General features: G+C 39.1%; 1 protein-coding gene across 50 annotated transcripts in view; it reads left to right on the plus strand.

Annotated features, from left to right (window-relative positions):
• Positions 1-14,247, plus strand: part of PUM1 (pumilio RNA binding family member 1) — a 133,089-nt gene that overhangs the window by 60,217 nt on the left and 58,625 nt on the right. For 20 of the 50 annotated variants that reach the window (XM_072750462.1, XM_072750447.1, XM_026014563.2 and 17 more), the window contains exons 4-6: positions 3,594-3,702; positions 4,667-4,845; positions 14,030-14,196. In XM_072750462.1, the coding sequence (XP_072606563.1) occupies positions 3,594-3,702; positions 4,667-4,845; positions 14,030-14,196 (455 nt within the window). The remainder of the gene's footprint in view (positions 1-3,593; positions 3,703-4,666; positions 4,846-14,029; positions 14,197-14,247) is intronic. The other 30 variants (XM_072750450.1, XM_072750451.1, XM_072750441.1 and 27 more) reach the window with 2 other exon arrangements.

Here is a 14,247-nt window from a genome sequence, read left to right on the forward strand (position 1 = left end):
TCTTTATTTTAGTTGACTTGAATATGTGACTGCTACTAGTTTTTAGTAAGCTTATACTATTTTTTGGTAAGCTTAACATGTCTAAGCTGGTCTGATTTTGCAGAAGTTAGCACATTTTTTAATACAGAAAAGGGTATAAGACAAAGGGGAGAACATGAAATGGAAAGCATATAATTTTTCCCAAATTCAAAAGCACTTGGATTTTAGATATAAGAAATAGAACAAGAAAAACAAACTCTTAAAGAACTGTGTAGACTATCAAAACAACCATATTCAAATGTATTCACAACTGTATTAGTTCCTATTGCTACCTAGCAGATTACATAAAAATTTAGTGCCTTAAAAAAAGAGTTGTTTATGCCTCACAGTTTCTGTAGGTCGTAACCCAGTCATGGCTTCAGAAGATCTCTGTTTCAGGGATAAGCTGCACTCAGGATTCCAGGTGGGGCTGCAGTCATCTCAAGAGTTCAGGTAGGGAAGGGTCAGCTTCCTGGCTCACTCAGGAAATTGATGTCAGGAGTAAGTTCCTCACAGGTTTTTGGATGGAGGATGGGGGTGGGGAAGGGGGCTCAGCTCCTTTATTTATTTATTTATTTATTTATTTATTTATTTATTTATTTATTTAATTATTTATCCTTCCTTCTTTCCTTTATATATATATATATAGATAGATAGAGAGAGAGAGAGAGAGAGAGAGAGAGGGAGAGGCGGAGAGAGGCAGAGACAAAGGAGGAAGGAGAAGCAGGCTCCATGCTGGAAGCCCGATGCGGGGCTTGATCCCGGGACTCCAGGATCGCGCCCTGGACCGAAGGCAGGCGCCAAACCGCTGAGCCACCCATGGGTCCCCGGGGGGGGTGGGGGGGCTCAGTTCCTAGTGAATTGATGACCCATGATCTCTCCTTATTTTATTTATTTATTTATTTATTTATTTATTTATTTATTTTTTGCTATGTAAACTTCTCTGTATGGCAGGTCACAACATAGCAGTGAGCTTTGTCAAAGTGAGCAAGGAAGAGGGCAAGGGAAAGAAACAAGATGGGTAGTCTTTTTTTTTGTATATCTTGAAAGTGGCATGCTACTTTCATGTAGCATGGCATCACTGTTACCATGTGTTATTTCTTAGAGCATAAGGGGTATAAAGGGATGGGGATTATATAAGGGCATGAGTACCAGGAGGCAGAGGTCATTAGGAGTCCCTTCTGATGCTGTTTACCACACAGGTGAGGGGTGGAGATGGTTATGTTTTGGAGGGAAATGAGAAATACTAGGTTCTGTGAAAGATCCAGAGATTTGGAAGAGCTTTGCTATGTTTGCTTCTGTCTTTGCCCACATCCCTTGGGTCGGTATTTAAATTTTCTTCCATTCGCAGAGCACTCTTGGCAGCCCATGGGTTCCACCTTTCCCCTTCCCAGAATTGGCATGCTAGCACCTTCCTCCCACCTCCTTTTCTTTATCTCGTACACACTTTGCCCTTTCAGTCCAAGCTGTTTTCATTGATAATAGCTAATTGACCGCCCAACATATGGAGTTCTAGCACCTTTGGGGCTGCTCCTATAAATCTCTGTGTGGGATTTATATTTATAGCAGTGGTTAATAATGGGAGACAGGGTTGCCTTTTTGTATCCTACTAGGGTCTTGGGGGTTTTGGTGTGTCTTTCTTTGAGACTTGTTACATCTGTTACTACTTTGAAGTAGAGTCTTCACTTTTTAGCACCTTTTACATGTTTGTTGTTGTTTCCTTTTGAGAGAATTTGGCCTGGAACCAGCCTTGTTTACATGTTTACCTGCTTTTGCTGGCTTTGTGTGTTAGCCTGGCAAACTACAGTGAAAAATGACAGGATTCCAGAAGACATTTTTGAAGCCTTGAGTTAGTTAAAGGGCTGCTGCTTTCAGTCGGTAAGCCTGTATTTGCATCTGGAGGCTGTTCCCTGAAGCAGCCTTTCCTTGAACTTTCAGTGAAGATTTCCAAATCGGTGTGAAGAGGGATGAGCACCATACTGAATATATTTTGATCTCTTTGCTCTCTTTCCATTATTATATGGAGAACATCCACTATTATATGAAAATTAACCAAGTGAGGTGTCTTTCTGCTGGCATTCTTTCTTGTACACACTCCCTACAAAATACAGGAGAAAAACTACAATTTTAATTGGAAAAGATAACAACCAATAGGGAGATATTCGTAATCATGTGAGACGGCATTTTTGAGACCAAAAGAATAAAAAAAGTTTAAAAACAAGAATTCTTGAATTGTCTTTGAGTAATTCACATTAATTTTCAGTGTCCCTTCTCTGATTTACAGCAATTTTGCCTTGGTGTGATGCCACTGAATACATTTATTGAGAACCTTCTATATGGTGGGCATCATACTAGGTATTTATCGGCAATATTTCTAAACACCAGAACCTGAAAATTATTTCTTTCATTAGTATGGAGAGGATGAGACCCAGGGCAGTTCGGCACTTTGTCCTAGGACACGTCAAAGTTGTCTAGTCCTTCACTTCTTGACCCCACTGCTTAACTCTCCCTCTCTGCCACCTTTTTCCCTATCCTTGGCTCTCTCATTCCCTCAAGTTAACAGACCAGCTCTGTTAACTGAGAATGAACCCAAGAGAGGCTTGGGTTGCTAGGAATTGTTTGCTTATAACTTCCATACTCATCTTCAAGTAGACCTATGTTTGCTAAATGTCAGACCAGGACATTTTAGTGAGTAAAGCTGATGATCAGAATGAAAAATGATGGAAGTCTAGTGGAATTTCACTTTATAACCCTGGTCATTAATGCTTTGGTCTTGTGCAAGCTGTACTGGGTTTTACTTGACGATTACTTTGCATTTCCTTGGTCATAGCTTGTTTAAAGTTCTCATTGGTTTAGGGCTCGTTGTGTGTACATTTCTGTGAAGCATGGAATGTTTTGTGAAGTCACTTTAATGGTATTACTAAATTTTGGTAAAATTAACTGAGGTTAGGAGATTTTATTTCCCTTCCAGTAATGGGGAAATAGCTCTTCTGTCTTTCCAAAATCTTGGAATAGGTTAGTGTTGTGGTTGAGAAGCTTTGTTTGTTTTTTCTTTCTGGTAATGAAAGTGGTTTTGGTGAACACAATCTCTGTGTGTAAAGGAGGTGAGTTTTGCCTCTAGTGTTCCATAGCTGGGGTCTGAATTCATGCCCCAGCTTGAGTAACTTTGTATGGCCAGTTAGTACACATGTAGGCAGAAGTAATGTTTTAGTAGTTGTAGGTACTTTCTTTTCAAAAGGAGTCTTCTTAGCAAGCATTTAGCTAATAACACTCCCCTTCCGCCCTACTCCCCCTTAAAAATCTTGGCATAGGTTAAGAGAATAATTCTAGATATTTAAGCCGAGTCTCTATTGTGGTGGGGTGATCTGTGGCCCCTCCTTGCCTTAGGCCTCTCTGTGACTTTTGCGAAATAAACAGTAGTGTTCTGACCACAGTCTGTGTAGTCAGAACACCGTGATTAAAGACCTTCAGGGCACATGAGCATCTGCAGTACCCTTGTCTAAAAGAAAGTGTTGACTGCTGTACTTTCATCCTTTATGAATTCTTTAAAAGCGTCTATTATTTTTAATTTGCAGCAGCTCTTGCCAGGTAAAAAGTTTTGGGAAACAGATGAATCCAGCAAAGATGGACCAAAAGGAATATTCCTGGGTGATCAATGGCGAGACAGTGCCTGGGGAACATCAGGTAATCTAGATCTAGCATCTGTACTGTGATTTATGCCTGTCTTAGAGCTCCTTTCCTCAGCAATTGGCAAGTCATGAATTTCACATCAGTGACATAAGCATGTCGAGCAGTGTCCTGTCCTGTAGTATAATTGCCGTGAAGGAGCTTATAATGATGTAATTTATTAAAACATAATTAACACAAAATCAAATCTTCAATATTTTATTGAAGTGTTAGCCACAGGGGAGTGGTCTTATTTGAAACGACCATAATTTCAGCTATAACTTCTTGTTCTGTACTGCTGTCAGCATACTTGGAATCAGAAAATCCATGCCTGCCATTTGAAGTCCATGTTTCTTTTTCCTCCCCTTGCCCCCCTGTGTACTGTGTATGGGATGATCTATTTGTAAATGTGGTTGGGGCCAAATCAAGTCACCGGGCACGGATGCTTTTCTGACAGACTACCCCTAAAGAGGGATGGGGAGAACCTGAAAGGCACACACTGACAGCAGAAAGAAAGAATGGAGGCTAGGGAGGAAGGAGACAGAAAATCCAAAAGCTGATGTGCTGTGTTACGGCGCAATGTAAAAGTGGAACCTCAGATGACAGTGAGTCATCCAAAAATATCAAATTATGTTGTTGGTTTTAAAAAGGGCAGTAAAATCACATTTTGTTTTAGTAATGATACCAATAAAATATATTAAAAAGAAATTCTGCTACTTGAAAGGGTATCCACCGTAGCTAGATAAACCAGCTATGTGAACTGCTGTATTGCTCTGCTGTCCTGGATATATGAGGAGTGTGTTCCGTTTTCCTTAGTTTATGTAGAATTTTATACTTAGGGAAAAACACAACAGGAGGTTTTGGCACACCTGACCATGGCAGACTTCCTGATTCCCAGTCATTGGTTTATCCATGAGACATCACTCATAATTTGTTTGAGCCTCTGGCTGCACTGTATCATGCTTGTGTATCTTTTTTGTAGATCATTCAGTTTCCCAGCCAATCATGGTGCAGAGAAGACCTGGTCAGAGTTTCCATGTGAACAGTGAGGTCAATTCTGTACTGTCCCCACGATCGGAGAGTGGGGGACTAGGCGTTAGCATGGTGGAGTATGTGTTGAGCTCATCCCCGGGCGATTCCTGTCTAAGAAAAGGAGGATTTGTAAGTTGGCTTGAGGAACTTGTTCCTATATCTCTCTTTTTTTTACCTCCCCTAAAGCAAAACATGCCTGTTTAGTTTCCTTAGATATTCACAGCACTAATTACAGCGTATTTTAAAACACTTTTATTGCAATTAGATGCCAGCAAACACAATAGAAGATACAAACTGAACTTTTAAAAACCAGAGACATGGTGTTTTGGGGGGATACATTGATAATAATGTGAGGTAGAATTGAAATCTAGTTCTCAGTTCATCGGTCTATCAGAAGACATTTTTAGTTTAAAACAACAACAACAAAAAAAGAAGGAATTAAAATAAGAAAGCTGAAGCTGGGGTGTCAGTAGGCAATAGATCTTAGAGTGGTGATTTGCCAATTCCCAAGAATCCTTCAAGTGGATCGGGTATGTAGGATCATTCTTACTTTGCTTTGGTTTATTGTGGGATGATCTGGCCCTCTTTGAACAGCTTTGTCTCGCATATACCTGGCTTGTCAGGAAACTCAAAGTTCTTTTAATTCTAGATCTGCAATTTTTTAAATTCATCTCCATTTTACCTCTCTGATGCTCGATTGTTGCCAAAGCAGTTTCTCTGTCCATAACTTCTTCCCTTTTAAGTCTTAAACCGTCTTCCTCAAGCATCTTCGATGGCCTTTCTTTCTCAAAACTACTTCTTTCTTGCCATCAACTCTCTAGACCTAAATGTCTTGTGATGCGTTTCCTTTTGAGGCATCCTCATTCTGTGTTCTGTGCCTGATTTTATATTCCAGGTGATAGCCAGGAGGCCACGAGAGGCAACCTGAATCTGTCTTCCCTCCTTTCCCCCTGACTTGGCTTGCTCTGTACCTTTTCACAGTCCTTTCTGTGAAATCTTTTTCAGCCAGTACTGTTTGTTGGCAGTTATAAAAAGGCCTTCTTTCCCCCAAATCATATTAATCATTTTGCCTCCATAACTATCTTATCTTACCTTTCCTTACAGCTTTTGTTGTCAGTATTTTTATCATCCTGTATCTGTTGCTAGGTATCAGAGGCATGGTCTTGTTTTCCTCATTCTACCTGAAACTTCTTTAGAGTAGCAAGAGTTCATTCTTGGTGCAGCTTCCTCAGGTGTCAAGTACAATACCTTCATATGTTAGTGGACATTAAATGAATGTTGTTTTGGTTTGCATGAGGGTAACAGGTGACATTTAAGGTAACCAGAATTCACATGGAGTTAGCTTTTTTCTAGGCTTGCCAGAGATGATGCTTCAGCTGCTATTGACACTTGCCATGTGGCTGGAGCTTTTAATTGCACAAGAAAACCAGAAAAAATTAACTCTCTAATAACATGTTTTAGATTACTCCCAGCTTCATACCTAGAAATTTGGCGTGAGGAATTTAGCCAGAAGAGGATATTTTATTTTTATCATGACCCTTAGGATGATCAAGGGACTGAACTGGGGCTTTTGTATTGAGTCTTGAGTACTAGTCATTCCAAAGCTGTCCTGATTGCTTCTGAGTCTTTTGATCCTGCAGATACATAGGTTAGGTTTAATGGCTTGTGGATCAGGTAGGAAATGCCTTCTTTATTTGAACCTTTTCAAGAGACTTCTTGGGAAGAATAAGATCTACCTGTTGGAGGTGAGGAATGGATTCGGCAAAATTAGCATTTCCTTGTCCCAAGGGAAGGATGGTGTTACTTCTCTTTTTTTTTTACCTTAACTCTGGTTCACCTCTTTTTCTGTCCTCACACTTTCCCCATCTCATGAGTTCAGATTTCTCAGAGGAACTGCTGCCTGCTAATTTCTGTGTATAACTTTTAGTTATTTACTGTGGGAGAAAAGTTGGTATTGTGGGTAGGTAAGTTGTCAGTGTGGTGAGCTGAAACTTGTATGACTCTTGCCTTGAGTTCTCTCTCATGCTTGTGACCAGTTTCTAATTCTTGGGTATTAGCCAGGAGGCACACAGGTTACTTACTGTAAAGTTTGTAAGCAAGCAGAAAAATAATTGGAATTAGGAGAAAGAGAAAATGCTGGGATGGAATTATTATTTTTACCTGCTTCCCTCTTTTAAGCAATTACTTCATCAGTTAATCTTATGACAGAACATTATCTTTTGCGTTCATTGTCTTGTATTCAATTTTGTAAAGATGGCATTCATTCCCAGTTGTCCTGAGAGACTGGTAATTTTTAGCTTTTGTACAGTATTGTCACCAGAGGAATTTAAGATCTCAAAGTTAAGAGGTCAGAAAATTGAGCTCTCACAATCAGATAATTTATTGAGCTTCTGAGGTTTGCATAAAGATAAATGAAACTTCTCCAAATCTGTGTTCCAAATTCTCAGAAGGCAGATTGTGGGTAATGAAATACTATTGCATATTTTGACTTGAATTGTGTCTAATGGGTGATCCAGGAAGACTGGTGACATCAGGCTACCACATTGCATATGTAGTCTTTTGGTGGATGGAGGCCTAAGGATTGGTAACTACTTTTATCGGCTTCTTTATCAGCCTGGCTTTGCTCTGCCTGTTGGTTATGATGAGTTTGACCGAAGCTCTGGTCATGGAAACCTGAGTCAACTTGTTGTTGGTTGTCATGGTATGCATTCATTTTCTTGGAAAGGTGAACCGCCCCTCCCTCCTTTTTTTTTTTTTTTTTTTTTAAATCTAGTCTGTTACTGAAAGAGTTCAGAAGTCAGGGAAGAGAGAATATCTACTGCTTTTTAGATAATTGTTCTAAGAGTGGCATTTGGTGGTTTATGGGTCAGAGCACTCACATATTTTCACTTTGGGTAGTTCTACCCCCAGTAAACTGTGGAGAGGCTCCATTTTAATTCCAAGAGCTGAAAATATCATCTCTGATGGTATAATGAATGTAGACCTCAAAGCAAGCACTTAAGCAGCCATTCATTCTTGGATACTGATGACAGGTAATTCAAACTCTAATAACCTTTCAGTTAAAGATAATTTAGAACTAAAGTAATGTACTCATTCTACAGTGATTTTCCACTTTCAGTAGGGTTGTGTCTTGGTTACAGCTTGAATGAAAGTATTTGTCTAGCTTTCCTGAGCTTTCTTAAGGTCATTTTGATTGTACAGATGGACTTGGTTGAGTACTTTTGGCTTCCGTGATGAGAGTACTTTCAAGCTGACAATAAGAATCTCAGAGTATTTTGTTCTTAGCACCCACTGTAAAATTTGGTACTTTTCTACATATGAATCAAAAACTTCAGAGTAGCAGTTTCAGAATAATGGGAAAACTCAGAATATCAATACAGAGTCAAGTCTTTAAAATTTTCTTTTCGTATCCTTTATTCCTGGAATAAATAAAATCCCCCCTCAACAAAGCATGGTTCAGAATGGTTACAAAACCACCTGTGACTACTGTATTGTGAGGCCACTGAGTGAAATATCCTGTCGAAGAACCCTACTGTTTATATTTTGGAATACCAACCAATCTTCAAATAGATGGAAGCCTACCCAGTCAGAAGAGTGGATTGTAATGTCTACTTTTCTGGTTTATGATGCCTAGGGAAATGAGAAGACCACTTAAACTTCATATTTAGGTGAAGATCACCTTAACCTTGCAGAGGAGAGATTTTTACTTTTTTTTTTTTTTTTTAATTAAGATTTTTACCTTTGACAGGCCTTTCTACTTGTGTGTAGAGACTGGCTGCTTTCTGACCTAGAGGAGGCTTGCATACTACTAGCAATTTGTTTGGGTCACAAAATTTGATAACTGGGTTTTCTAATCTTCACTGTATTTGTTTTAGGTAACCAGTGCTACTTAATTAATTTTGTTTAAAAACTTTGTGCAGGAAAAAAACCCCAAAAAACATAAAACAACTTTGTGCAGTGTAATGCAATTAGAAGTCAGGGGTTTGAATTTCAACTGAACCTTAATGTTCTCCTCTGTGAAATGGAATAATTAAAAACCCACAAAGTCTAACTTGTATGGATGTGTAATATATATGAAAATGCTTTGTAAACCTCACAGAATCTTGCTCCACAAAGTCTCTGGGACAATAGCATTATCACTACCTGGGAGCTTATTATATATTATCAGTTCAGAATTTCAGACTCTACCCCAGATCTATTTAATCAAAACCTGCATATTCCCAAGACCCTCAGGTGATTTGCATGCACACTGAAGTTTGATAAATGCATAATTTTCTTGGGAGATTAAATTGCCAGGAGGCCATGGATCACATTCAGAAACTCCATCTATAGGATAGAGCCCCTTCAGATTTGAGCTTCCTTTGAACAAGAATTCTACATGCTCTACTTTGTAGTATCAAGCTTTTAACTATTGACTAAATAAAAAGTTAAAGCAACAATGAACTTTCAGAAAACTTGTTTTGTTTTCATCTCTGTAATAACAGATGCCATTCTGCATGGTCAAGATAGTTTTTTGTGGGACCTTCCCCCCAGTCTGGTGGTTATCACAGCAGAGGAGACACTCTTCTTTTCTCTATACCAGGAATTAGTTTATCCATGTACTCAGTACCTGGTATATTCTGTGTTCCACTGTTTCTAAAGTGTACACCTACCTCCCCACTTTGTTCATTGGGATTCATCTTTCAAATGGTAATATATAATAGTTTAATTGCCAGTATTTCCATTTTAGCAGTATATAAAATGATGATATGTTTTATAAATTGATTTGGTGAAATGTAGTAATTGATGGTGGCTCAATTCTGCACATCTCAGGAAAATCACTGGTACAAGTGGCCTAATGATCAGAGCCAGAAGGATTTTTTGCAGGGGGAGAGATATAAGAAATCTAGCAATTTTGAGGCTTTGGGAGAGTGAAGGGTGAATATGTCTGAAAAAGGCAGTGGGGGAAAAATGTGAAATGGAATAAAGTACTTTTAAAAATTTTTTAAGAAAAATTTTCACTTTATGAATTGCCTTATTGAATCCTTGAAACAACCCTTTGTGGTAGATACTGTTGTCCCTATGAGTTTATAGATGCAAAAAATGAGACTTAGAAGGGAAATGGTAGGTCCCAATTCAAACTTTGTTCTCATTTCAAATATGCAAAATACTCCTTTTTAGAAAGAAGGGAGGAAAATTACTAATCTCATTGAATATGACTTGTTCTATGGAGCTTTGTGGTAAGATCACTGCAGTAAGAGGAGAAATTCTCATTTCTCTAACTCATTCAGAAATATTCCTCCTGTTGTGTGAGGCTTTTGAGGAAGCTGAGCCAGAAATGGATGGACTCTTATTTCCACAATATAATGTTCTTGTCTCTATCTGCTCTCTAATTCTTTGGTATCTCGCAGTGGAGCATAGTCTTGCATGTCTGTGTAGACAGGACATCTCAGAATCCTTCTTGGCCCCTCTCGAGATTTTGCTTGGGCTGGGCTACGTGCATTTTGAGTACTCATTGGAGCTTATATTTGACTGCAGGTTTGGGTTAACATTCATTTAAAGGAAGCCCACAATAAAAAGATGCTGCTATTAATCCTTCTTTGTTTTTTCTTTATTTAGATAATAGACTTTTCAGTACTATTATGTATTAGGTAATGTGTGACAAAAAAGCCAAACAAAAACCCTGCCTTTATGATGCTTATGTTGGACTTAATTACAGTGGTTCTCATTTTGAGTGCTTATTAGAGTTGCTGGAGGAGAAGCTTTTTATAACACTTGAGGGAGCTTCTACAGACCAATTAAATCAGAATCTCTGGGTGTGAGCCCAGACACTTGTAAATTTTAAAGATAGTGATGTTCAACACTAATCATACAGCCACTGCACTGTGAAAATGAGTGTCCCTGGGAGGGCCAGATTGGCTGTATACTTGTATTAGAGTTAAACCACTTAATTGGGGGCATTTAAGAGTTTTAATCTTGATATCTTGGATAATATTATACAAGAAATACCATCCCAGTGCCTAGCTTTTGCTAATTATCATATTACTTTTGTATAAAGTGATTTATACTTCATAAATCCTTTGCATATGCATCATTTCATAACTATTCTGCTTTAAACAAAATTATGACTGTGCTATAGATGAGAAAACTAAGACTCAGGTTTATTGACCTGTCCAAAGTCCTCTGACCAGTTAGTGTTAGCAGTTGAGATAGAATTTAGGTTCTGTGCAATCTGGATTAGTTCTTTCTGAAAGACCACATAGCTATGAATACCTACCCTTATCTTAAATATTAAAAGCATCTGTAAAAATCCCATAAAATGTACCCCTGTTCTTTTCTTTCTAGGTGTTCACATTTCTAAGAGACCAGTTTTATAATCCTGAATCCTGCATTCTCTCTCTCTCTCTCTCTCTTTTTTTTTTTTTTTGTAAAGATTTTATTTATTCATGAGAGGCACACATAGAGAGGCAGAGACATAAGAGGGAGGAGAAACAGGCTCCATGCAGAGAGCCCGATGCAGCGCTCAATCCTGGGACTCCGGGATCATGCCCTGAACCAAAGACAGATGCTCAACCTTTGAGCCACCCAGGTTCCCCTGCATTCTCTTTTAATAGCAGACTTTTGAGAAGAAGTCTTCCCACTTGTACTCTGGGTATAGCTAAAAAATCAGACGTGTCAACCGTTTTTATTTTGGGCTGCTGTTAACTTACTGAACTTTTTTCTCTTAATTAAACTTATTATTGAAATGTGACCTGTTTGCTGAAAAGTGTTTAAGTCATAAATGTTCATCTGCATGTATTTCTACAAAATGAATACACTCAGTGACCATCCAAATCAAGGAATGGAAGCTTCTCGTGGGCCCTCCGCCTTCAAATCAAAGGAACCTATGGTTCTGAGGAATTTATAGCCTACTCAGAGCAGAAAGCTCAGGGAGCTATATTTTATATGAGTAAACTGTACAATATGGGTGAAAAACAGCCCATCCTAGGGATTCCTTTGAAAATCTTCCACTGGCAGTATAACTAAGAAAGTTAAGTATCAGTGACTGTTTTCAGGCCATGGTAGTCAGCTTAGAGACAGGCCCAGCAGCTTCTCAGGAGGCCTTCTAAAGGGTCACCAAGGAGAGATACTACTGTGTTGATTTGGTGAGTGAATCTCCCCTGTCACCAGCTTTCTTGCTTGTTGGTGACATTTCCTACTGCTTCTTTGTCCCATTTCCTTCCTATTTTTGCCTGCATACCTTTGGTACTGCTTATGAGAAATTGGAGCTGGACTGTTCCTTCTGAGCCAGTGACTTGATTTATAGATTGATGGAAGATTACTTCGGTGTGTTAGTGGGATGATCTTTCTAATACTCTTGTTACTGACATTAATAGTGGCCCATTCAGGCTGAGTTGTTTGTTATCTAGACTATATATCACTATCTCCTAGAGTCCTATGATAAAGACAATGGGAGGATCCTTCTTATTTTAGTAGTTGAGTTTTACAGGATTTTTTGGTCATATCAGTTTACTTTCTCAGATTTTTTTTTGAACTTCTGCCAAGCACTGTATTCAGTGCTGGGGATATGAAAATGAATACATGGTTTCTGTCAATTTTACCTTTGCAGTAGGAGGGAATTATTGTTTCTGGATGTTTTGAAAGGTCTTTCTGTCTTTAGAATCTTATTATATTCCCATCTGTGCTTTGGGATCTCACTATGGTGCTTAATTGGCTGTTATTCACTCCTTTTGAACCAATATTCGTCTTACACTTTGAAGATTCTACTGTGAAGGTCATATCTCAGTGGCTGCCAGAACCGTAGTTTACCTTCTTGGATGTCACATGAAATGAAGTTGTACGTCCTTTCTGTGTTCCTTCTTGTAACGTATTCTTTGGTTCATATTAGCCATGAAATCTTTTTTCTGTGTCTTGAACAGAGAATGATTTTGAAAGGAAAATGGACTCTCAGCTGGCAGGTGAAAGAAAGCTCTAAGAGCTCTTTCAAGATTCATGAGTTACCTGTTCTGGGCCAGAGATCACCAGGAATTACTCTGAAAACATCCATTTATTTTGCATTCATGGGCCTGCCTGATCAAAACGAGCATCGCTGCCCCAGCCTCCATTACCGGTCCTCCCCTATCCCAGTGAAATTTGGTTATAGTGACTGGAAATGCTGGGACATAGCTCTCATCTTTTTCTCTCATTGGTTCTTTTTTGACAGGAGCTTTAATTTAGTCCAGGTCTATTTGTTTCTTCCTTTGCCTAGAAGTCAGTGGTGAGGACAAGCAAGGTTGCTTCTCTCCCTTTTTATGAAAGCAAAGATTACTTACCATTTGGTAGGATTCTGCAGAGTTCTGTGAACTGTGTCAAGTCACTCTACCAAATCTTCTTTTCCTTTTGGAGATCAAGGCACATTTGCTTTATATGTACAGGTCTTAACTTAGGACCATATATATTGTTTAACCATATATGTTGGTTATGAGGGGATAGACTTCATTTCCTTAGAAGAAAAGGCATCAATGTGCTTAGCACTAGAACCGTTCTTTTAGGTCTAGTCTTTCAGTCTTTGTAGTTTGAAACACTTGAGAGAGAAAGTCTGCTGCAGCAACGATCCTGCTGAAGGGGCTTCCACGTAATCTCAAAATGATCTGGTATGGGAACTGGCAGAGAGTGAAAGATAAGCACATCTTAGAGTATCTTGGTGAAAGAAGTTCACAGTTAGATTTAACATGTTTTGAAGGCTTAAAAAAAAAGCCTGATGATGGGTGAATTATTGATGCAGTAAGCCTGAGATAGAGAGCGGAGCTGGGGCAGTGCAAATTGGCAGGGCATGTGTCCCAGAGCCAAGTGGAAGATAACTGAACTGGAATGATGTAAGACTGCACTTAGCTCAGTACTTAGAAGTAAGGGAGTTTACACAGGCAATGGCAAAGTAGGAAATTCTTTTCCTAGGCTACCACTTTCCAACTATACTGTTAGCTGCCATACCTGGGGCTTACTAGGAGTCGTGCTATCATATAGAGTTAGATTTGGAAGTAGAGAAGTGGGACTAAGGGATGTAAAGTTGTGGCTGGGCTTTGGGTAGAGAGGAAAAAATGGGATGGTGGGACGTTGGGCATGGTAAGACTGTCCTAAACTCTGTAACATAATTGTATGTCTGTCTCCCCCATTTGGCAAGACTCTCTGCAGTGTTCCTGCCTCTGTGTTGTCTGTTAAGTAGATTGTAATGTCTTGAAAGGGCACGGACACTATCCTGTTCTAATTAGCATCTAGTGTAGTCTGGTGTCCACAGTGGTTGCCCGCTATTGTTAGTTGATGATGATTAGTGAAGCTGAAGCTATTTTTTAAACAGGGCCCAAGGGATGCAGACAGTGATGAAAACGACAAAGGTGACAAGAAGAACAAGGGTGCGTTTGATGGAGATAAGCTAGGAGATTTGAAGGAGGAGGGTGATGTGATGGACAAGACGAATGGTTTGCCAGTGCAGAATGGGATTGATGCAGACGTCAAAGATTTTAGGTTTGTATGTTTTACACTTCTGACTTTTGAATGGGGGCTATGGGTTTTTGT

Source organism: Vulpes vulpes, chromosome 2 (assembly GCF_048418805.1).
Source record: "Vulpes vulpes isolate BD-2025 chromosome 2, VulVul3, whole genome shotgun sequence".
NCBI classification, from domain to species: Eukaryota; Metazoa; Chordata; class Mammalia; order Carnivora; family Canidae; genus Vulpes; species Vulpes vulpes.